The sequence below is a fragment of the Gobio gobio genome (assembly GCF_949357685.1).
Source record: "Gobio gobio genome assembly, chromosome: 3".
In the NCBI taxonomy this organism is placed as follows: Eukaryota; Metazoa; Chordata; class Actinopteri; order Cypriniformes; family Gobionidae; genus Gobio; species Gobio gobio.
The window spans coordinates 25,639,982-25,665,400 of NC_137099.1; the positions used below are offsets into that span (position 1 = coordinate 25,639,982).

Below are 25,419 nucleotides of genomic sequence, written 5' to 3' on the forward strand. Positions count from 1 at the left end.
TGAAAGGGCATACGCACAGGCAGGCCAGAATTATTGTTTGACAGTCTGATGCACACAAAAACTGCCACAGCTATCAGAAGTTTGCAAGTTCTCTGCTAATTCCAATCGTGCGATCATCATGGCTATAAGTGTTGCTTTGACCAAATCTTCAGTGAATTTCTCGCACAGCCATCTTAAAGGTAGACCATCAAAGACGACCCAGGTGGGACTTGAACCCACAATCCCCAGCTCCGGAGGCTGATGCCTTATCCATTAGGCCACTGGGCCTTGTGTGTCAAGCTTGGCCTTTGATCTGCAGTATGCCTTGAAGTAGTTTCTGATGCTCAAATAACTACACTTTAGAATCTTAACAACAGGTCGCTTTCCGTTATTGAGGTGAGCTTTACTAAATTTGTGGTGCCTTCGCGAATGTCCACATATTTGCGAGGCTCGTTGGTCTAGGGGTATGATTCTCGCTTAGGGTGCGAGAGGTCCCGGGTTCAAATCCCGGACGAGCCCATCAGTTTCTGAATGAGCAGAAAGAGTAGCCTGTTGGCTCCGTCCTTTGCTGCACTGAGCCAAACTCAAAACTGTCGTAATTTTGAAATCATTACTGCTACTTGTGTTCATCTGTACAACAACATAGCCCAGATTTAGCCAGATGTCAAGGGTTATTTTTTCTTGCACAGACCATACTCTGAGTCGCTTTCTTCCAGGGTGTGCTGCTTCCTAACGACAAGCGCTTTCTATTAAAACTAGTGCCCGTCCATTCTGTTAGAGGCCAGCATTCAGTGAAAGTACAAGTGTACGCCCATGGCCAAGGAAATCACAGGTGAGGCTCGTTGGTCTAGGGGTATGATTCTCGCTTCGGGTGCGAGAGGTCCCGGGTTCAAATCCCGGACGAGCCCTCTCACCTTTAGTGACTGACAGTCTGATGCACACAAAAACTGCCACATCTATCAGAAGTTTGCCAGTTCTGTGCTAATTCCGATCGTGCAATCATCATGGCTTGCTTGCACAAATCTTCCTTGAATTTCTCGCACAGCCAACTTAAAGGTAGACCATCAAAGACGACCCAGGTGAAACTTGAACCCACAATCCCCAGCTCCGGAGGCTGATGCCTTATCCATTAGGCCACTGGGCCTTGGCTGTCAAGCTTGGCCTTTGATCTGCAGTATGCCTGCAGTATGCCTGCAGTATGCCAATGTTTTCGATGGCTGCTTTTCTTTATCAACCACTTGATATTAGGCCATTTACTGCAGCCCACATGGTGCTTGACGTCACATTCTATAGCTTTAGAGGCTGATGCTTCATCCAAATTGAAGTTTCTGCAGGTCTGTACATTCCGTAGTGGAATTCAAACTATTTTACACCATTCTTAATTGAATTACTGTCTCTTTTGCAGAAACGATGAGCACAGATATACTTGTCTTTCTATGGAGATTGTTTGAATCTCCTTTTGCAGCAATCTGACTTTTTGCAGCATCAGCTTAGAGCTAGCTCATTCAAGCACGTCCTTGGTGGGAGGTTGATGCCTTATGGTTCAAAGTCAAGCCTACGACATAGCCTCTATTACCCCTTTTCCACCAAAGCAGAGCCAGAGCTAATTCAGAGCCAGAGCTAGTCCCAGTTCTTAGTTGGTTCGACTGTGGAGCTTTCTAAGAACCGTTTGCTTTTCCACAAGTCGAGAGCCACAACAGAGCCAGGTCTTACGTCACTGTGTATACGTCATATCTTTCCCAGCAACGCTAGCGCGCTAGCGCCAAACACAAACACACCATCAACAATGGCGGACGTTGCGTTGCAATTGATGTTCATGGCTTTGCGGACTTACATCGGCATCCAAACACGGCGGATCCAACGTGTTCGTGCGGCTCGCCGTAATTTGTACAGACGGAGATTACAGGCGAGAGTAACGGTATGTACATAACATTTATTTTTAACAATAAGATGTCAACTTTAGCCTCAGCATGTTGCTACCATCCTAGCATCGACTTTGCTTATAATCAATCACATTGTTGTTAAATAAAAATGTATTAAGCATTGGTGTAAGAAGTTTACTGCTTTGTAAAAACTCTACTAGAAGTGCAATTTACCTAAGTAAAAGTATGTCTGTATTATAAGCAAAAGTCACTCACAATATTAAAACCAAAAGTAGTTAATCTGCAGAAAAATGTGTCCATTGTCAGTTGTTCTATTCTATATAATATTTTTAATTTTTCTTACTGCTGCTTTAATGTTTAGCCTATATTGCATTGTACTGCTGTTGCCAATTTTTATATCATATATACAAACATACATATATATATATACATAAAAAATATATAAAATGCACAGTCCCTCTATTGCCCATAAATGAGACTTTTTTTTTTTTTTTTATCTTTACAGGCAATCTTGCAGCTGAAGGCAAGGAGGAGGTCACCTGTAATGTGGGCATATCCACGATCTGACCACTGGTGGGACACAATTGTTCCGGATTTTACCCCGTTACAATTCATGCAGAATTTCCGTGTGTCCCCAGCATCATTTGAGTATATCTGCAGTCGGGTCAAGCATGTCATGGGGAGAAGGAACACAAACTACCGTTTGTGTGTCCCAATCCGAAAGCGTGTTGCTATTGCCATCTGGAAACTGGCCACGGGTGGTGAATACAGGACCATCAGCCATCTTTTTGGAGTAGGCCTCAGCACTGTGTTTAATTGTGTTCAGGAATTCTGCAACACAGTCATCACGGTGCTGCTTCCTGTCCACATGAAATTTCCTGATGCTGACAAGTTGTTAGAAATGGCCACTTTCTTTAATAATCGTTGGAGAGTTCCACAGTGTGTTGGTGCAATTGATGGCAGCCACATTCCAATAATTGCACCAGAGGACTATCCACGAGACTATTTTAATCGGAAAGGCTGGCATTCTATTGTTCTGCAAGCAGTTGTGGATGGCAAAGGTCTTTTCTGGGATGTTTGTGTTGGCTATCCAGGGAGTGTGCATGACGCCAGAGTGCTCCGACAGTCACATTTGTGGGAGGTCCTAAGTGATGGGGAATTACTTGGGCAAAACAAAGTGACCATCTCTGGCTGTGATGTTGGACATTACCTGATAGGTGATCCAGCGTACCCAATGCAGAATTGGCTCATGAAGCCCTTTTCTGACACTGGCAGACTGACCCCTGATCAACACACCTACAACTACAGGCTGAGCAGTGCACGATCGGTTGTGGAGATGTCTTTTGGGAGATTAAAAGGACGATGGAGGTGCCTCCTAAAAAGAAACGACTGCAAGCTGGAGCTGAGCAAGAAGATGGCACTGACCTGCTGTGTGCTCCATAACATTTGTGAGGAACATGGTGACAATTTCACTGAAGAGCACCCAGACAGGACTGTAAACATTCAGCCTCCTGTCCAGACAGTACCTGAGCATGCTAACGCAGAAGGGGCCGACGTCAGAGCTGCATTAATGATGCATTTTAACGGAGGGAACGAGTGATTCTTTCAATACAACAATTCCATATTTTTGTAACACCGCCATTTGTGTTTAAGGACATCTGGACTGTCATAAATTGTATTATGTATTATTCTCTTCCATTGATTAAAAAACTGAACCAGACATTTGTATTAAGAAACATGTTTATTTAAACCAAAAAAAACTAATACAAATATTTATCAAACAGTGCAAAATGTAAAAATGTAAAGTGCAGTAAATAAATTGTAAATAATTTAAATAAAAAGTGTACATAAAAAGAAACCAAAAACACTGGTGATGTGCAATTCTTGTGCAGTTCTTTGTGCAAATTTTTGGCGCTCATTTGTGCAATTTTTGGGCGCTCATTTTTGCACTTGTGCCTCCATTACAGCCACCATGCGCCCCATGAGTCCAAGCAGCGAATGTGTGTCCGCTCGCATGTCCTGCCGCAAGGCATCGTCCAGGTCTTTGCTGTGCTGCAAAAACCTCTCATCTGCCCTTTCTAAATACTGCACCAGTTCTGAAGTGCTGTCTCTCTTCCTTTTTCCTGTGTAAAACAATAATAGCAGATGACAGATCAATGTGTTGTCATAGCATTGCAAAAAAAAAAAAATTCTGCAGGGAAATATGCGTATGCATCTGCTATATGATTAAATACTATTTTATATTATAGCATTATACATCACTATCACTTCACATTTTGCTCATGTCCCATATTATTTCCTACGCATAATATTGTATAAAGCAAGTTAATGTAATTAATGTTACATATCAAAGCATTTTGTGTTGATGTTCATTAAGTTAAATGAAAGGAAAAAACGTTATTTCCGTATCTTTTAGATAGATACATACATACACATGTGTGTATATGTGTGTGTGTATATATATATATATATATATATATATATATATACACACACACACACTCACACACTTACATATACATACACACACACATAGAATGTTTGCATAGTGTACGGTGTGCCCATTTGCACAGAAAGTCTTACCCCGTTCAGAAGATGTAATGTTATCCCCAGAACTGCTACACGACGGCGTGGGAGAGCTGCAGCCCAGCGGTGGCGGTAACGCGACGGTTTCATCACCGTCGTTGATGGCAGACAATTCTATAAACAAAAACAAGACAGTGCATCAATAAAAAACACTTTTTTTGTCCACTGTTTTTTATACACGGTTCTGCTGATACTTTAAACAATGAAATCACAGATACAACTATCCTAGCTATCAACATTGCAAACACTAATATGAGTAATTAGTACCTTGCTAAACATCTAAAAACACAACTGACTGGGAACAAGTAAAATATTGTAAAAACAGAACTTACCAGGATCATTGCAACTTTGCTGCAGTGAATCATCCGCCATGGCCTCGAGCACTATTGTCGCCGAATTCAGTGCCCCAGTGACCTGGCATGCCGGTCGATCGCCGAGGACCGAGTCGAGGACGTCGAAATGGGGGTTTCGGCGTGGGCGACCATTGCCGCTTCTACCGAGATCCTTTTTTTGGTCCCTGTAGTCTTTTTTTAGTTTTTTCAGTTTGTTGCTTATCTGGACGATGTTCCTGTCGAACCCCGCTGTAGCCATGTCCCGCTGGATCTGCTGTAAAACTGGTTTCGTCCGTGAAGCCCCGTCTAGTTTACTCTGGACTTCTGCAGAGGACCAGAGTGCTAAAAAGCAGCTAATTTCCTCCTCGGACCACTGTTGCTTTTGTCTAAGCGCGTCCATTGTTGTGTTTAGCGTTAGCTGCTAATTCAAAAATGGCGGTCACAAGTTTGTGGTCTTGTTGGTCATGGTAACCCCGCCCCCAGCCGCTGACGTAGGCGGTTCTTACTTCTAGCCCTGTTCTAGCCCAGCAATGTTTTGGTGCTACTTAAGAACCACTTTTCCTGGCTCCGAGGTGGTGCTTTCGGTGTGGAAACACAAAGAACCGATTTGAAACTAGGCTCTGGCTCCGATCTAGCTCTGGCTCTGCTTTGGTGGAAAAGGGGTATATGCGGCTTTTTACCTTTAGAGCCCGCCATTGGAAGTGCTGTGCGTTTTTCTGCAATTAGAAGGCCAAAGCACTCGTTGGCACTGTTGAATACATGGGCACATCATAAGCGGAAGAATACTCTTTATTGATGCTGGAGATGCAGAATCAGTCTTGATGCCTAGACAGCAACTTTTGTTGCAACTTGTGTTAATAAACATTTTATGGAATTCTCTTTTAAATCAGTCTGTCATGGTAAGAGAGATGTTATGGTTATATGGACAAATCAAACACATCGATGATGTTTTTGAATGACTAGATTCATTTATAGTTCATGACTCTTTCCCACCTGTTTTGTGTGTATTTAGCCTCTCTGCTTTGGTACGCAGAGCCTTCATCGTAGGTCCGGCGCAAACATAAGAAGCGGCCATCATCCACTGGGCCCCTTGAACATAGTGCTTTGTGTAATTTCAACCTGAAAGGGCATACGCACAGGCAGGCCAGAATTATTGTTTGACAGTCTGATGCACACAAAAACTGCCACAGCTATCAGAAGTTTGCAAGTTCTCTGCTAATTCCGATCGTGCGATCATCATGGCTATAAGTGTTGCTTTGACCAAATCTTCAGTGAATTTCTCGCACAGCCATCTTAAAGGTAGACCATCAAAGACGACCCAGGTGGGACTTGAACCCACAATCCCCAGCTCCGGAGGCTGATGCCTTATCCATTAGGCCACTGGGCCTTGTGTGTCAAGCTTGGCCTTTGATCTGCAGTATGCCTTGAAGTAGTTTCTGATGCTCAAATAACTACACTTTAGAATCTTAACACCAGGTCGCTTTCCGTTATTGAGGTGAGCTTTACTAAATTTGTGGTGCCTTCGCGAATGTCCACATATTTGCGAGGCTTGTTGGTCTATGGTTATGATTCTCGCTTAGGGTGCGAGAGGTCCCGGGTTCAAATCCCGGACGAGCCCATCAGTTTCTGAATGAGCAGAAAGAGTAGCCTGTTGGCTCCGTCCTTTGCTGCACTGAGCCAAACTCAAAACTGTCGTGATTTTGAAATCATTACTGCTACTTGTGTTCATCTGTACAACAACATAGCCCAGATTTAGCCAGATGTCAAGGGTTATTTTTTCTTGCACAGACCATACTCTGAGTTGCTTTCTTCCAGGGTGTGCTGCTTCCTAACGACAAGCGCTTTCTATTAAAACTAGTGCCCGTCCATTCTGTTAGAGGCCAGCATTCAGTGAAAGTACAAGTGTACGCACATGGCCAAGGAAATCACAGGTCAGGCTCGTTGGTCTAGGGGTATGATTCTCGCTTCGGGTGCGAGAGGTCCCGGGTTCAAATCCCGGACTAGCCCTCTCACCTTTAGTGACTGACAGTCTGATGCACACAAAAACTGCCACATCTATCAGAAGTTTGCCAGTTCTGTGCTAATTCCGATCGTGCAATCATCATGGCTTGCTTGCACAAATCTTCCTTGAATTTCTCACACAGCCAACTTAAAGGTAGACCATCAAAGACGACCCAGGTGGAACTTGAACCCACAATCCCCAGCTCCGGAGGCTGATGCCTTATCCATTAGGCCACTGGGCCTTGGCTGTCAAGCTTGGCCTTTGATCTGCAGTATGCCTGCAGTATGCCAATGTTTTCGATGGCTGCTTTTGTTTATCAACCACTTGATATCAGGCCATTTACTGCAGCCCACATGGTGCTTGACGTCACATTCTCTAGCATTAGAGGCTGATGCTTCATCCAAATTGAAGTTTCTGCAGGTCTGTACATTCCGTAGTGGAATTCAAACTATTTTACACCATTCTTAATTGAATTACTGTCTCTTTTGCAGAAACGATGAGCACAGATATACTTGTCTTTCTATGGAGATTGTTTGAATCTCCTTTTGCAGCAATCTGACTTTTTGCAGCATCAGCTTAGAGCTAGCTCATTCAAGCACGTCCTTGGTGGGAGGTTGATGCCTTATGGTTCAAAGTCAAGCCTACGACATAGCCTCTATGCGGCTTTTTACCTTTAGAGCCCGCCATTGGAAGTGCTGTGCGTTTTTCTGCAATTAGATGGCCAAAGCACTCGTTGGCACTGTTGAATACATGGGCACATCATAAGCGGAAGAATACTCTTTATTGATGCTGGAGATGCAGAATCAGTCTTGATGCCTAGACAGCAACTTTTGTTGCAACTTGTGTTAATAAACATTTTATGGAATTCTCTTTTAAATCAGTCTGTCATGGTAAGAGAGATGTTATGGTTATATGGACAAATCAAACACATCGATGATGTTTTTGAATGACTAGATTCATTTATAGTTCATGACTCTTTCCCACCTGTTTTGTGTGTATTTAGTCTCTCTGCTTTGGTACGCAGAGCCTTCATCGTAGGTCCGGCGCAAACATAAGAAGCGGCCATCATCCACTGGGCCCCTTGAACATAGTGCTTTGTGTAATTTCAACCTGAAAGGGCATACGCACAGGCAGGCCAGAATTATTGTTTGACAGTCTGATGCACACAAAAACTGCCACAGCTATCAGAAGTTTGCAAGTTCTCTGCTAATTCCAATCGTGCGATCATCATGGCTATAAGTGTTGCTTTGACCAAATCTTCAGTGAATTTCTCGCACAGCCATCTTAAAGGTAGACCATCAAAGACGACCCAGGTGGGACTTGAACCCACAATCCCCAGCTCCGGAGGCTGATGCCTTATCCATTAGGCCACTGGGCCTTGTGTGTCAAGCTTGGCCTTTTATCTGCAGTATGCCTTGAAGTAGTTTCTGATGCTCAAATAACTACACTTTAGAATCTTAACACCAGGTCGCTTTCCGTTATTGAGGTGAGCTTTACTAAATTTGTGGTGTCTTCGCGAATGTCCACATATTTGCGAGGCTCGTTGGTCTAGGGGTATGATTCTCGCTTAGGGTGCGAGAGGTCCCGGGTTCAAATCCCGGACGAGCCCATCAGTTTCTGAATGAGCAGAAAGAGTAGCCTGTTGGCTCCGTCCTTTGCTGCACTGAGCCAAACTCAAAACTGTCGTGATTTTGAAATCATTACTGCTACTTGTGTTCATCTGTACAACAACATAGCCCAGATTTAGCCAGATGTCAAGGGTTATTTTTTCTTGCACAGACCATACTCTGAGTCGCTTTCTTCCAGGGTGTGCTGCTTCCTAACGACAAGCGCTTTCTATTAAAACTAGTGCCCGTCCATTCTGTTAGAGGCCAGCATTCAGTGAAAGTACAAGTGTACGCACATGGCCAAGGAAATCACAGGTCAGGCTCGTTGGTCTAGGGGTATGATTCTCGCTTCGGGTGCGAGAGGTCCCGGGTTCAAATCCCGGACGAGCCCTCTCACCTTTAGTGACTGACAGTCTGATGCACACAAAAACTGCCACATCTATCAGAAGTTTGCCAGTTCTGTGCTAATTCCGATCGTGCAATCATCATGGCTTGCTTGCACAAATCTTCCTTGAATTTCTCGCACAGCCAACTTAAAGGTAGACCATCAAAGACGACCCAGGTGGAACTTGAACCCACAATCCCCAGCTCCGGAGGCTGATGCCTTATCCATTAGGCCACTGGGCCTTGTCTGTCAAGCTTGGCCTTTGATCTGCAGTATGCCTGCAGTATGCCAATGTTTTCGATGGCTGCTTTTCTTTATCAACCACTTGATATCAGGCCATTTACTGCAGCCCACATGGTGCTTGACGTCACATTCTATAGCATTAGAGGCTGATGCTTCATCCAAATTGAAGTTTCTGCAGGTCTGTACATTCCGTAGTGGAATTCAAACTATTTTACACCATTCTTAATTGAATTACTGTCTCTTTTGCAGAAACGATGAGCACAGATATACTTGTCTTTCTATGGAGATTGTTTGAATCTCCTTTTGCAGCAATCTGACTTTTTGCAGCATCAGCTTAGAGCTAGCTCATTCAAGCACGTCCTTGGTGGGAGGTTGATGCCTTATGGTTCAAAGTCAAGCCTACGACATAGCCTCTATGCGGCTTTTTACCTTTAGAGCCCGCCATTGGAAGTGGTGTGCGTTTTTCTGCAATTAGATGGCCAAAGCACTCGTTGGCACTGTTGAATACATGGGCACATCATAAGCGGAAGAATACTCTTTATTGATGCTGGAGATGCAGAATCAGTCTTGATGCCTAGACAGCAACTTTTGTTGCAACTTGTGTTAATAAACATTTTATGGAATTCTCTTTTAAATCAGTCTGTCATGGTAAGAGAGATGTTATGGTTATATGGACAAATCAAACACATCGATGATGTTTTTGAATGACTAGATTCATTTATAGTTCATGACTCTTTCCCACCTGTTTTGTGTGTATTTAGTCTCTCTGCTTTGGTACGCAGAGCCTTCATCGTAGGTCCGGCGCAAACATAAGAAGCGGCCTTCATCCACTGGGCCCCTTGAACATAGTGCTTTGTGTAATTTCAACCTGAAAGGGCATACGCACAGGCAGGCCAGAATTATTGTTTGACAGTCTGATGCACACAAAAACTGCCACAGCTATCAGAAGTTTGCAAGTTCTCTGCTAATTCCAATCGTGCGATCATCATGGCTATAAGTGTTGCTTTGACCAAATCTTCAGTGAATTTCTCGCACAGCCATCTTAAAGGTAGACCATCAAAGACGACCCAGGTGGGACTTGAACCCACAATCCCCAGCTCCGGAGGCTGATGCCTTATCCATTAGGCCACTGGGCCTTGTGTGTCAAGCTTGGCCTTTTATCTGCAGTATGCCTTGAAGTAGTTTCTGATGCTCAAATAACTACACTTTAGAATCTTAACACCAGGTCGCTTTCCGTTATTGAGGTGAGCTTTACTAAATTTGTGGTGCCTTCGCGAATGTCCACATATTTGCGAGGCTCGTTGGTCTAGGGGTATGATTCTCGCTTAGGGTGCGAGAGGTCCCGGGTTCAAATCCCGGACGAGCCCATCAGTTTCTGAATGAGCAGAAAGAGTAGCCTGTTGGCTCCGTCCTTTGCTGCACTGAGCCAAACTCAAAACTGTCGTGATTTTGAAATCATTACTGCTACTTGTGTTCATCTGTACAACAACATAGCCCAGATTTAGCCAGATGTCAAGGGTTATTTTTTCTTGCACAGACCATACTCTGAGTCGCTTTCTTCCAGGGTGTGCTGCTTCCTAACGACAAGCGCTTTCTATTAAAACTAGTGCCCGTCCATTCTGTTAGAGGCCAGCATTCAGTGAAAGTACAAGTGTACGCACATGGCCAAGGAAATCACAGGTCAGGCTCGTTGGTCTAGGGGTATGATTCTCGCTTCGGGTGCGAGAGGTCCCGGATTCAAATCCCGGACGAGCCCTCTCACCTTTAGTGACTGACAGTCTGATGCACACAAAAACTGCCACATCTATCAGAAGTTTGCCAGTTCTGTGCTAATTCCGATCGTGCAATCATCATGGCTTGCTTGCACAAATCTTCCTTGAATTTCTCGCACAGCCTACTTAAAGGTAGACCATCAAAGACGACCCAGGTGGAACTTGAACCCACAATCCCCAGCTCCGGAGGCTGATGCCTTATCCATTAGGCCACTGGGCCTTGTCTGTCAAGCTTGGCCTTTGATCTGCAGTATGCCTGCAGTATGCCAATGTTTTCGATGGCTGCTTTTCTTTATCAACCACTTGATATCAGGCCATTTACTGCAGCCCACATGGTGCTTGACGTCACATTCTCTAGCATTAGAGGCTGATGCTTCATCCAAATTGAAGTTTCTGCAGGTCTGTACATTCCGTAGAGGAATTCAAACTATTTTACACCATTCTTAATTGAATTACTGTCTCTTTTGCAGAAACGATGAGCACAGATATACTTGTCTTTCTATGGAGATTGTTTGAATCTCCTTTTGCAGCAATCTGACTTTTTGCAGCATCAGCTTAGAGCTAGCTCATTCAAGCACGTCCTTGGTGGGAGGTTGATGCCTTATGGTTCAAAGTCAAGCCTACGACATAGCCTCTATGCGGCTTTTTACCTTTAGAGCCCGCCATTGGAAGTGCTGTGCGTTTTTCTGCAATTAGATGGCCAAAGCACTCGTTGGCACTGTTGAATACATGGGCACATCATAAGCGGAAGAATACTCTTTATTGATGCTGGAGATGCAGAATCAGTCTTGATGCCTAGACAGCAACTTTTGTTGCAACTTGTGTTAATAAACATTTTATGGAATTCTCTTTTAAATCAGTCTGTCATGGTAAGAGAGATGTTATGGTTATATGGACAAATCAAACACATCGATGATGTTTTTGAATGACTAGATTCATTTATAGTTCATGACTCTTTCCCACCTGTTTTGTGTGTATTTAGTCTCTCTGCTTTGGTACGCAGAGCCTTCATCGTAGGTCCGGCGCAAACATAAGAAGCGGCCATCATCCACTGGGCCCCTTGAACATAGTGCTTTGTGTAATTTCAACCTGAAAGGGCATACGCACAGGCAGGCCAGAATTATTGTTTGACAGTCTGATGCACACAAAAACTGCCACAGCTATCAGAAGTTTGCAAGTTCTCTGCTAATTCCGATCGTGCGATCATCATGGCTATAAGTGTTGCTTTGACCAAATCTTCAGTGAATTTCTCGCACAGCCATCTTAAAGGTAGTGTAATGGCAAAAATTAATTCGTCGACATCACTAATAAGAGACAAACCATAATCCAATTGTCTTTATAAAGATTTATTTTCCTTGCAAGGAAGAGCCACGGTCAAACGCAGCCGCTCGAGGCTACCTTGAGTGTGAACTGGAGACACAAAGAAGCCACAAGCTTCTTATACCCCCAATGTCTAAATAACCCCCTCAGTAATTTCCCATACATCTGGCGAAACCCACTGAAGGTTTCGCCTTGAGCAATTAAAAGCAAGAAACACAATGGTCCTTCATCTGTAACAACAGACAGAGTATCACCTACTCTTAATCAGCATATCTATTCAAACGCATAGATGCTAGTCAGGAATTCCAATTCCAAGAGCCATCAAAGATAAAAGGGACAATGTATGGCTTCCACAGGTGAGGCCTCTTTGATCTGACTCATTTAAAACACAATAGAGAAAACAGGTCTGGAAGATTAAATCTTCTGTGATTAAATTTTTCCCCAACAATTTCCCCCTTTTATCATTCTTTGATAACTTGCAAAAAAGAAAAATTTTAAATGTTTATATAATAAAAATAGAAGTAGTAATAATAGTCACTCATCACATTCATTAAAGCTGGGTAACAGCAACCTGTCGAGTCTTTCTGTGGCATGAAATGGTTTCTGTCACCACAAACCCAAATTACAGCATGCGAAGTGTCACTTGGTTTGCTAAACGTACAGGTAAAACCTGTTGTGATACTGCCTATCACCGCTGTGCAGTTCCCTGTGGTCGAATTCTTGATTTCTTGATTCTTGAATTCTTCTTTAACTTGAAAACTGGTTGGCTCAGCACCACGTTGTGCCAGTGTCTCTGCTCCTGAGATGATAACGGCAAATGATGTTTATATATCTGCCCGCACAGACGTTTTCCTCCTGCTTCTCTCTCCTCTCGGCTCCTCCTCCCCGATCACTGGTGGGACCTTTCTGCAATGGCTCGCATGCACCCACGTCGATCTCTCCGCTACCGTGACGGCAGTGTCGTCAGAAGCCTGACAAAAGGCCCTAGCCACCTTTCCGCCTTCCAGCTCTTCGTACTCAGGTCCTGTTTTACCACGTGATCTCCTGGCTTGATGTTGTGCAAGGGAGTCTCAGCCGGTTTCTCCTGAGCAGTTTTCGCCTGCACACATACACCAGACAACAGAGAAGACATTTCTTTGCAATAATTCACAATTCTATTGATGCAAGCTATTGTTTACCCCCTTCCATTCCCATGAATGGTGGTCTTCCAAAAAATTTCTCAAACGGGCTCAGATTTACTCAAGGCCTTTTCTCGTTTTCATGTATTTCAATATGCATCAAAATGCGAAATTTTCAGCAAATATTGTAACCCCCTTATAAACTTCATTCATTTGAGTACCATTACCATTACCATTCCCCCTTTGGCTGCAGGCTCGCCCATGCAGCCATTTATCATAATCATTGAAAATATTGTTGGGGTAAACAAGGCTTGCCATCACTTCTTGTCTAGACGCCATTTTGCGCATTCACACATCATTCGTAAGTTTCCAGCCACGTCTCCACAGGTGCTTCTCCGCTGCTGTGGCAAATGCCTGCATACTCTGTAAGGAAATCAAAGCATTTGTGTTAGTTTCAGATAATAAAATACATTCTGGTTCCTTTGACTGCTGTGCTGCCGCGGCCTTCGCAGCCGCATCTGCTCTCACGGTTTCCTGTTGAAATAAACTCTTTGTTGTTAGTTACGCTGCGCATTTAAGTCTTAACTTGAAAGTTTCCCATAAACATACTGAAAATATCCAATAAAATGAAAGACAAATCCGTATTTCATCTCTGTAAGCCAGGCTAAGTCAGTAATCACTGTCACTGCTCTCCCATCATGTTAGGTGTGTGTGATACCTCCAAAATCCAAACATGCCAACTTTCTGCTATCAACCGTTTGACGACACACACATCCCTAGGTCAGACCCACAGTCACTCCTCAGAGACTAAACACTTTAGAAAACATATATGAAAACAAACATTCAGTGGTTCTTTTGATTAATCAAAATCATAACAGACCTTTTTGGCATTCACTCAAACTCAAACTAAACAATACAAATAAGTAAGATAGATAATAATCCATCTTAGCGCCTTAAATCTCTACATAAAACATCCTTCAGTTTACATTTTGTGCTTTGCCCACAGTTTCTCACTGTGCATCACATTCTTATCACCCTTCCTTCAGTCAGTCATTTCAACACAATTCTTCACAAACTTCCCTACTTACTATTTCCAACAGAACCATTTTCACTCATCATAGCCCACCTCATATTTAACCATTAACAAATATAAATCTAAATTTGTTAATGTTAAATATACTTCATCAAAATGACAAAATTATCAATTCGTATTACGTTCAATCAGCTCGTTCACTCATCTTTATCTCGTGACATCATACTTAATCATACTCAATACCCAATTCTTTATCAAAATCTTTTCAGCTCCTGTTATCAATAAACAAAATTAATTAATTAATCAATTAGGATTTCTTTTAAAGTACCCTTTTCTCCATGCCCTGTCCATTAAAACTCCTCTTATATCATGTAATTTGGCAGTGATTCTTATCATCAAACTTGCCACATCAATTTCTTTAACGCTGGTTAAAACCAGTCTCTATTTTAAAAAGCATTCATATTTCAATGTCCATTTTAGCCTAATTTGACTTTGATTGTTCACAATCCCTGTCAGAAATCCTAATTTTTTATTTTTATTTTCTATTTATTTTTTGTTTCCTGTATGAATCAAAATATGTCTAGAAGTTATCTAGATATTCTTTTAGAAGTTATCTTTTTGGTTCGCCCTCCGGCCTTTCGTAAATATGAGTGAGTCTCTAGATCATTTGGATAGTGACTTCAGTTAAATTGTCATTTTGTCTCTTAATTAATCCAAAGATAAATTAAAATAGTCTTCATCCATGACAAATTTGGTCATAATTACTAGTGACAGACAGAGCTGGATGTCCAATCCACTTAAAGCTCGTCCCATGTCCTGATCATCTTTTCATCAGATTCACTCGGAATAATCAACTTCCTCTAAAGTTTTTTTTTTGTTTAACTCAACCCATCTGTAATGATAAAGACACTAATTCCAGAGGTTACTGACACACTACACTCAATCATGACACATAAATATGAACTGCTCATTCTCAAGATGTGCTTTTACATGGTCTCTTAACCAGTTTCAAATATGTTCGTTCATTAGTTGTTTATTTTTAGAAAAGTCAGCTGGGTTGTTTTGTTCTGATATCATTGTTTTTGTGTAGTCTCAGCTTTAACTGAGCAATAACAGATATAGTACAATCCCTGTTTCCAGCCTCTCTCTCTCTCTCTCTCACCCAGATAATCTTTTTAACAGTCTTCTAAGACTTTAACTATAATGTTAAATTCATTAACCCTTAAATCATTAATCCTTCACAAAGTTTAGAAATTTCATAGTGTAACTTATTGTTTCAAGTTATCTTTAGTTTAGATTTCTTTGTTATTCAGACCTTCTCTTTAAACTTCAAAAGCCGTCCTCATCTTAAAGCCATCACCATGTCTCCAAATTATCCTCTGCCATCCTAATGACCTGCAGGATTAAGACTATGATAGAGACATATTAGTTCAATATCATACAGTTTTACTAATCCAAATAAATTTTGTTCTGCTCCACAAAGTTATCAATCACAATCACAGCATGGTCTCAGCTGGCTCTTGAATGCCGATCTCATTCATAGCTCTTTTCCTTCAGGGTGTTTCCTGGCTCTCAAATTATGCGGTATTTGGTGAGCGGTATAGAGGGGCCAATATTAGGGCAGGGGCTGCTGTGTCCAGTCTTGACCTTGGCCCTTACGAAACACAGCTTCCCCCCCCAACAGAGATGCTGCTGGCCTCACAGACATCTGCCTCACCTCTCATACACACCTCACATAAAACCCCCTCCTCCTTTTTTTTTTTTTTTTTTTTTGGTAGGGGGTCCAAGGCGACTTATCGTGATTCCCCTGGCTTGGGTTGCTATCCTGTCAGGCCGTAGGAAGTCTTACCCGTCATCGGGAACAACCACATCGTGCTCAACCTCGTCATCGCTTTGAGATCTTTGACCCTAAACAGGATCCGATATTTTCTAGAGCCTTTCGGAAAGTGCATTCAAGAGTCATCAGAGCCATCTGGTCTGCTTTCAAATTAGCAAAAACATGGAGACAGGTTAATTATAACACAACTTAATCACTAAAATCCATCATACTTCTTCAAAGACGCAACCTAACAGTGCGTGGATTACACTCAGTGAATTTAGCCAAAACAACTCTCCATTCCATTTAATGTTCTGCTACATCTGTGACTAAGGCCATCAGTTCTGTACATGGTGAAGGCTAAGAGTAGACAGAAGTTACTGGTCATATCATACATTAATCAAAATTTCAGTTCAATTTCCGTCTTATTGCCCTCTTGATGGCACCTTTTTTATATCTTAACAAATAACTGTCTATTGTGTTCACATAATGCCCTGTGCTTTTACTCATCAATATCTTCTATCATCTGTGGCACAGGCTCATATATCAGCTTTGAGCTGGTCTGGGATGAGAGAGAGACTCTGAGGCCTTCAGGGTTGCTACACTGCATTTTCATACACCTTTCACTCCTCACACTAGCTCAGTGTAAGATCTGGCTTTGTTTTCAAATAAATATAAGACATTTTCCTTTTAACTCTATCCTTAGACAGAAATCACATTTTCAAGTGATCATAACTTTATATTTGTCTTTTGCCCCCAAAATAAATTCAGAAGCTATAATTTCCACTCAGATTGAGTCTCTGTTACTCAAATTAGGCCACGTGGTGGCCGGATTGAGATTACAAATTGTTTATTTCAGCTCAGCACAGGCTTATCTTTTGAAACCAAAACATCAATTTCTAGGGTTTTCAACATTTTAACACCTATAGTTATTTCAACAACCCAATATTCAGTCAAATCATCATTATCAGAGTTTTGCAAAGGTGAGAAGAGCAAGAACATATTTATTATATCTTTTTCATTTAACTCGGTTAATCAGGATTTATATATTTTATATATCTTTTACATGTTTTAACATCTTTAACTTTAATTTTAACCTCATATTAAAATTATCTCAAATCCTTCCTTCAAAAATAATCACTAAAGAATTTATCAAGCTTATTATTTTCTCATTTTCTTAGTGTAAATCTGTTTTATTCTTTTTTTTTTTTTTTTTTTTTTTTTACTGATTTCATTTACAGAATTTAGTCTGGTGGCCTGATTTGCCACACTTTTTACACCTTATGGGTGTTCAGACACAGTTACGCGCAAAATCAATGGCCCAGCTGAGCACAATTAAAACGCTCTCATCTTTAGCTTATGGAGCAACGTTCAGCAACCTGTGTGCTCCAAAAGTGGCAGTCTGTTTGAGAACAGAGCTCGCTCGAGGTCCAATAAAACAGACAATGGCTTGCAATTTATGGTGCTTTATCAAAGTTTATCTGCTTTTTCACCAACATTATTTTTAGTTACTCAAATTGTATATCTTCCTTCGGTTATGGCACCTCCCCCATTTTATAAATTAATGAATACTGTTAGAATAATGATGAAATTGATTCTTTTATTCCCAATGTATGTACAGGGAGACGGCCTAATGTATGGAGGTCTTGCCCCCAATGTGTAACCAAGGATGATGCCAAATGTAAAGAGGCATATGTTAACCACACAGATATGTTATGCATGGTTTTATGATGTTGGAAATATATAGAAAATGTAGTGGAGGTTTTATAGAGAACCTTTATACTGGACTTTATAAGAGCCACATGTAGGACAGAAGCAGCAAAGTGAAATAAAGAAATTGTTTATATGGCCAAGAGACTTTTATAAAAAGTTTTTATTTTACAACTTTTATGTATTAGTTGTTGATAAGGCCGAGGAGCCTAAAGGAGGGTTTTTTTATATACAACTTTCATGAATGACTTTGTAAGCATGGAAAAACATGACAACATGATATTGTAAAAATGTTTTACTTTGATTCATAGCAAGAATGCAGACACATGGTTTGGTAAAAATGTTTTATTTGGTTTTATAGTAAAGACATGGAGACAAAGACTTTGTAAAAGTATTTGATTGAATAATTGAAATGAACACGCTGAGATATGTTTTAGGCAATCTGCTTTATTAAAAAGATGAAGAAAAACACTAAGTCATATGTATAAAAGTCATTTATAAATGTAACCAAGTATTGAATGAAGAAACAGGTTTTACCCAGGATGATGTCTTGCAGACGAGACGAAGGAGGAGATTAAGGAAACAAGCCAGAAGAAGAAGAATGAAAGAATACAGAGCGTTATATACTAAAATGTTGAAGGAATTGAGGGAGTTGACAATCTTTCAAAATCTAGGATTGGATGAACTGTGCCTGTGTAATTGAATATGTGATGAAGAGGTGTGATAATGAAATGGTATATAAGGAATTGATCTCTGTATGAACACCAGAAGCTGAGAGCGTTATGCTGCTTCTCCATTGCTTGATGATCCGAGCCTGACATCTGCTGGTGACACTTGTGAACTGCCGTTTTTGTTACTTAGGACTTTTCTTTTTGTAAACTTTTATTTGACTGTATGTAAAACTTTTTGTTATTGGAAAAATAAATCTACTTATAATTGATTTATAAAAAGAAACCGTTTGCCACGTCTCTGCTTTCTAAACGAGTTGATCTGAACCAGACACGGAGGGGGTCTGTTCTTCTAGAAAGTGAGTATGAATATATATTTATGATCTAGTTAAGGATTCGACCTGCTTTACCTAGCCTGAGGTTGTAAACTAAAAATAGGTAGAAGGTGTGTGGGATCTAGGCAGATTGTACACCAAATAACATGGCGCCCAACTAGCGGGGCACGATTGCTTATTGATTTCTGGCCAAAATCAATAAACAAAAGTGCTGACGAAAAACGTGACTATTGTATAGAAAGTACAAAAGAAAGAAAGCTTAAAAATAGGATTAAGGAAAAATCCTAGAAGGACTTGTAAAGTCAAACGAAAATATAATTTAGAAACGAATTATATTAAACCTAATGAAAGGTTAAAACTAACAGTAGTTTTGAAATCTCGAAGAAAGAGATAAAAGTCTAAAAAGGAAGGTATCCTGTAGACGAAAAATAATTCAGGGAAGAATTATTATTATAACCTGGGTAGGGTTATTAAAAAGCCTAAAGATAGGATTAAGGAAAAATCCTAGAAGGACTTATAAAGTCAAACGAAAATATAATTTAGAAACGAATTATATTAAACCTAATGAAAGGTTAAACCAGTAGTGTTGAAATCTCAAAGAGTGAGATGAAAGTCTAAAAAAGGAAGGAATCCTGTAGACGAAAAATAATTCAGGGAAGAATTATTATTATAACCTGGGTAGGGTTATTAAGTGCATGCACGACACTACTAAAATCTCTATAAGTATTGAGTCGGAATATAGAAAAGCGTTGAGAGCTCATATAAGAGAAGCGCGCTCCGATAAATACATTAATAGGCTGAAAAAATAGAGATTGGCTAAATCTTTAGTACAAGAGATTTAGTATAGACTATGTGAACTGTTCAACGAAGTGCACATCGTTGAATGGGAATCATAGTGAAAAGCAGATCCATATTGGAGTGTAATATCAAAGATATACTAAGTGCTGATATGGATAGAGAGAGCTTGATGAAGTAAAATCGACAATAAGAGCAAATTGCGATTTTAGCTGTGACTTCCATCCAGAAAGTTGTTAAACAAAAGTATATGAAATCAATTAAAAAGTTTCTGAAGAAAATGTCAGAAGAACAAACAATTGATGAGAGAAGTAATACTCCTGAAAGGCAAGGAGCAATAAATAGAAATATGGATGAAGCTAGGGAAGAAACTGAGCTAGGTGAGCGAAGAAACCTAGTTTCTGAAAATAGAACTCCGATTGGAGTAACAGGAAAAAGAACTGACAGAGAAAACAATTCAAGTTCTGAGGAGAGTGAAGATGAGGAATTAAATTCCACAAGGATTAGTACTGATTGTGATATCAGTGAGGAAGAGATAGTGCTCAGAAAAGAGACTAGATTAAAGCACAAAAAAGGTGTGAAAATAACATTACAGAGAGTAACAAAACAAATACAGAATGATTGGCCAGAAGTAGAGTTAAGGGGAACTAAGTATAGAAATCCCAGTGGAAAGAAGAGAGATCAGGAATTGTTAAGTAAATGGAATAAAAGAGTAATACCTGAAAAGGAAGTAACTTATGGTCAAATAAAGACTGCCAGTATGTCTCCGTCTGCGACAGAAATAGCCGAACAAGAAGGTTGGTCGAAGGCAGGCAAACAAACTTTATTCCAAGAAGGATATGAGTATAATAGAAAAATAGTAAAAGAATTAGATAATATGATAAAAATATTGAAGAATCAGAATAAACAATTACAAAGAGATTTAGAAACAAATAGAGCTTGTAGACAAATTGAGAATCTGAATGTGGCCCCAGAAGAAATCTGGGAGGAAGAAAGCCAGGAGGCCGTATATCAAGAGAGACGGGAGGCCCCCAGTGAAGGGGAAACTCCAGTAAGGCAGCTGCAGTTCAGCACTCCACGGAGAACAGAGGGAGAGAGAAGTGAGGAGCAAAATGTCCAAGCAAAGTTATTAGAGTTAAAATTAACTGACGTTGTGAGAAACCAAATAGGTTCAAAGAAATCAAATGAAGATTACTGCAGTTATATGGACAGAATCATTAAAGCGGCAACGCAGGCTGGCTTAGGTTCTGAGGCAATAACAAGATTAGTGCACACGTGCACAGGACATGCCATAACGGCGAAGGCCTTAGAAAAGGTTAGAGACCTTACAGGAGTTGAAGACAAATACAAACAATGGAAAGATATGTTAGTAAATGCAAACATAGAGCAAATGCCCTTACTTAGTGTATGGTTATCAATTGAGGATGAAATCCCAATGTCAGATAAAGTAAGGCTGCTACGAGACGTAGGGCGTAAAATACCAGGAGGGCAAAAATTAGGAACCATACTAAATAGCACGACCAAAAAACAGATAGAAGAGAGACTAGCTGAATATGATTTAAATAGTCAGTTTATGAAAAGAAAGGAACCACAAGGAGCTAGGGTTCAAAAACAACAAAAAGATAAAGTAATGAATAAACAGAGAGCCACCGTGGAGAACGCGAGACCATATAACACAAGATTCCAAGCTAGGCAGGGTGAGAAAGGTCAGTCTAATAGGCCCAGAACCTGGAATGCAAGGAAGCCAGCATGGCAGAAGAATAATAGTGCCAGAAAACCCTTTAAGGATGACAGATATGGTAGTGCGCAAAAAACAAGTTATGTTCCAGCAGGAGAATGGGAGAAGTTAACCTCAGCACAGAAAGATCAAGTGATTCAAAAACGCAGAGGCACTGATTCCAGTGTGAAAAGATTTGGCAGAAACAAAGTGACTCACAGTACAGAAGTACAAGAAGCCACGCAAAAAGGACAAAATGTCCGAGATAGAGACAACACAGAAAATAATGAACAATGAAACGAAATTGGCCTGTTGAAGGAGAATATCTGTGATGAGAGAGTTTTGGAAAGAGATGAAGATTTGTTTGTAAAAGTGAAAGGTGTGGAATTCCTGTTAGATACAGGAGCTCAGATATCCTCCACGACAGAGCCAATAAATTACACAGGAAAAGTGCTAGTTCAGACATACAATGGAAATATAGAAGAGGAACCAATGGGAGAAAAGTTTGGTGTAAAAATGATAAAAGGTAATGAGAATTTACTTGCAGGAAGAGATCTTAAAAAGGTGCTGAGATTGAAGGAGGTAGATACGGAACAGGAGTTAACTCGCATCAAAAAGAAGATGATTGGTAGTGAAGAATCAAAGGAAGAATTAATACAAGCATTGAGAGAAGCTCCATGTGGAAAATATAAAAACGACACTGGTTTGGTTGACCAAAAATACGCACATGAGATTTTGGGCGGAACACATAAACCACAGAGACAATATCCGATAAACAAATTGGGTAAAGATGAATTGGATCAGACAATAAAAGAATTAGTGGAGCAGGGAGTTATTAGGGAAGTAACTTCAGCTATCACAAACAGTCCCGTCCAATTAGTGGCGAAACCTGGAAATCAAGGATTTCGTATGGTGACAAATTTCAGGGCCCTTAACAAACTGACCCGTCCAGACCGTCGATACCTGATTAATGCAAGAGACACAATTGAGAAAATGAAAGATGGCAAATTTCTAACGAAATTGGATCTGATTAATGGATTTTGGGCTGTCCCAATATCAGAGAATAGTCAAGAGAAAACTGCCTTCACTGTTGGAAATAAACATTATCTATACCAGCGTTTGCCACAAGGGTATGTGAACTCATCAGTTGTGTTTCAGGCAGTAATGATGGAAATATTAAAAGATCTGCCCGTGGAAGTATACATAGATGACATTTTGATTACGAATGAAAACGAGAAAGAACACGTGAAAACCGTGAAAGAAGTGCTGAAAAGAATAGCAGAGGCAGGACTAAAAATCAACATAAAGAAAAGTGAAGTCATGACAGACCTAGTTGAATTTCTAGGATTCTGGGTGTCTGCAGGGAATAGAGGCATTACACAAACGATGAAGGAAAAGATAGCTGAGATAAAGACACCAGAGAATGTCAAAAACGTACAACAAATGATGGGGCTAATGAATTATGTCAGAGACGTAATTCCTAAATTTAGTCAAATGGCAAAACCAATCTACGCAACGATTAAAGGGGACAGATTGAGCTGGACTGAGGAGGCAGAAAATGCACTGTGTGCTTTAAAGGAAGCAATCTTATGTTCAGGACAGTTGGAAGGCAGAGAAGATGACAAAAATCTCGAGATTGATCTGGACATAGATGAGGCAGGCTACCAACTGATAATGCGAAATGAAAAGAGCTGCATACCAATACGCATTATGACAGGAAACTGGGAAAATCCTGAGAAAAAATTTCTGCCAGTTGAAAAGAAATTAGCAGCAATCAGCAAGAGATATGCAGAGATAAAAGGTCTGGCTAGAGGAAGGCAAATACTGATTAATACAGATGAAATGGTAATGGCTCATCTGAACAAAAACAAGATCAAGGATGCTAAGGCCCAAAATACCAGATGGCAGAGATGGCAAAACATAGTGTTGGATCCCAGTATAACTGTAATAAACAAAGAACGCAAGAAGTGTCAAAAGAAAAGTTTACCATTGTTTAAAGGCATAATGGTATATACTGATGGATCTAAAACTTTGGCAGACAACGAAGCCCATTGGGCGTATATAATCAAAAAGAAAAAAGGTAACGAAGTAACAGACAAGGGATCTTGTCCTGGTACAGCCCAAACCGCGGAAGTAATGGCAGTGCTTAAGGCACTAGAAAAATTGAAAGAAATGAATGCCAAACAAGTTGTTATAGTCACTGACAGTAAATATGTAGAGGCAAGTCTGAATGAAAACTTGGAAGTTTGGGAACAGAATGGTTTCTGTAAGTACAATAAAAAGCCCATTGAACATGAACAGCTGTGGAAGGACATAAATTCTTTAGTGAAAGATTTAGACTTAGTCGTAATCCACCAAAAGGGTCACTCGAAGGAGAAGACAGAATTATCACAAGGGAATGAAGCAGTTGATAAATTAGCCAGGCTAAGGAGAGTGGTTATAATCGAGGATAAGGGAACAGGTGCGCTTCAAAAGCTGCATGACTGTTTAAAACACCCCGGTGTAAATCTAATGGGGAAAATACTGTCAGACAATAACATAAATATTCCTAATTGGAGGAAGAAATATAGAGATATCAAGCTGAAATGCGAGAGCTGCATGAGAAAGGGATATCACAGAACAATCAGGAAAGATTATGGCAGGATACTCCCAGACAAGGCAAATGTAGAGTGGGACTTGGACATAGCTGGTCCACTCAACCCACGCACTAAAAAGGGTAATAAATTCTTTTTAATAGTAGTGGAGGCATATCTGAATAAGATTTGGGCTAAGCCATTAAAAGACCCTAGTGCTAAAAATATAATCAAAGCACTTAGTGAATTAATGTCCGCGTGGAATAGACCAGAATTCATCAGAGTAGATAATGGATCGTACTTTGTAGGAAATCAGCTTGAAAACTGGCTAGCGGAGAAACATATCAAATTGATTAAGTCCGTACGTTATCGTCCAGAAAGCAATGGATTGAGTGAACGATCAATCGGCAGCTTGAAAAGCTTTTTTCGGGCAAACTATAACAATACGGAATGGGATGAACATATGGAAGAGGCTTTGTACTTCGTTAATATGAATACGGGGATTAGAGAAGCCAAAACAGACATCGAACAACCTGAGGATAGATGTCAGGTGGGAGATTCTGTGTGGATAAAATTAACAAATAAACATCCAACTAAACCATTCAAAGATTTAATTACTAAGAAAGACAGAGTAATGAAAATCATAGATAAGCACACGGTCCAGCTGGAGCAGAATGGCGTGTGGAGCAAAAATAACCTCATTTTAACTAAATGATAGTGAGTAACCATGAGATTTCAGTGTGTGAGCTGTAAATTTTCTGGATGGAAGGTGAAGGTTATTAGAATCAAAGAACAAAAGGATATAGCTAAAAGACAGCTATGTAACCAAAGTGTAAAATGAAAGCTATGAAAGAGACTGTGGCTGGCAGAAAAGCCAAAATAGAGAAATACAATTGCAATAGTAATATACTGAAGAGTGGGCAGTAAGAAATGGCTCGGATCATCAAGCAATGTAAGTATGGAACTATATTTTTTATTAACCTTGCAACTGCAATGAAGGGGAATGGATATTGAAGGATTTTTAAGAAGGGGAAATAAGCCCAATTGAAGTATTAAAAATCTCTTCAATACTCCATACACAAGACTTGTAAGGAAGACTAGAGTGGATGAATTTGTGAACCACTTGAGAATTAAAACACCAAGGGAAGCTTGATGTATTACAGGAATGGAGGCAGAAAGCCAGCGTGGGCCTTCAAGGTCAAGAGATCCCAGGAGACAACGAAGGTGGAATCAGCATGTGTACAAAGACCTGCTGTGGCGGGATTGGTAATAACCATTGCGATAGCCCTAATTATATTATGGACTAAGACTAAACTAAATGATAAAGACACAGATGAAATAGACACAGTACACATTGATCCAGATTATGAGGTGGACACTACCTTTCTGATAAACGAAGGGCAGAGTGAGAAAGGGAGAGAGCTAGAACAGGCGAAGTCGCCTGAGACAAACGGGAAAAAGATGAAAAGAGTAAAGGACAGAAATATCATAAACGAATGTAAAGAAGAATTCACAGACAAAAAATACACGATGTATGAAACAAGA

The 25,419-nt window shown here is 40.5% G+C and overlaps 1 protein-coding gene across 1 annotated transcript; it reads left to right on the forward strand.

Moving 5' to 3' along the window:
• Window positions 1-2,475: 2,475 nt before the first annotated feature.
• On the forward strand, window positions 2,476-3,462 carry LOC307124133 (uncharacterized protein; the record flags this gene model as incomplete). The annotated part of the gene is made up of 1 exon (XM_079813172.1): window positions 2,476-3,462. One exon carries the CDS (start codon window positions 2,476-2,478, stop codon window positions 3,460-3,462), a length of 987 nt encoding a protein of 328 aa, XP_079669298.1.
• Between the last annotated feature and the right edge of the window lie 21,957 nt (window positions 3,463-25,419).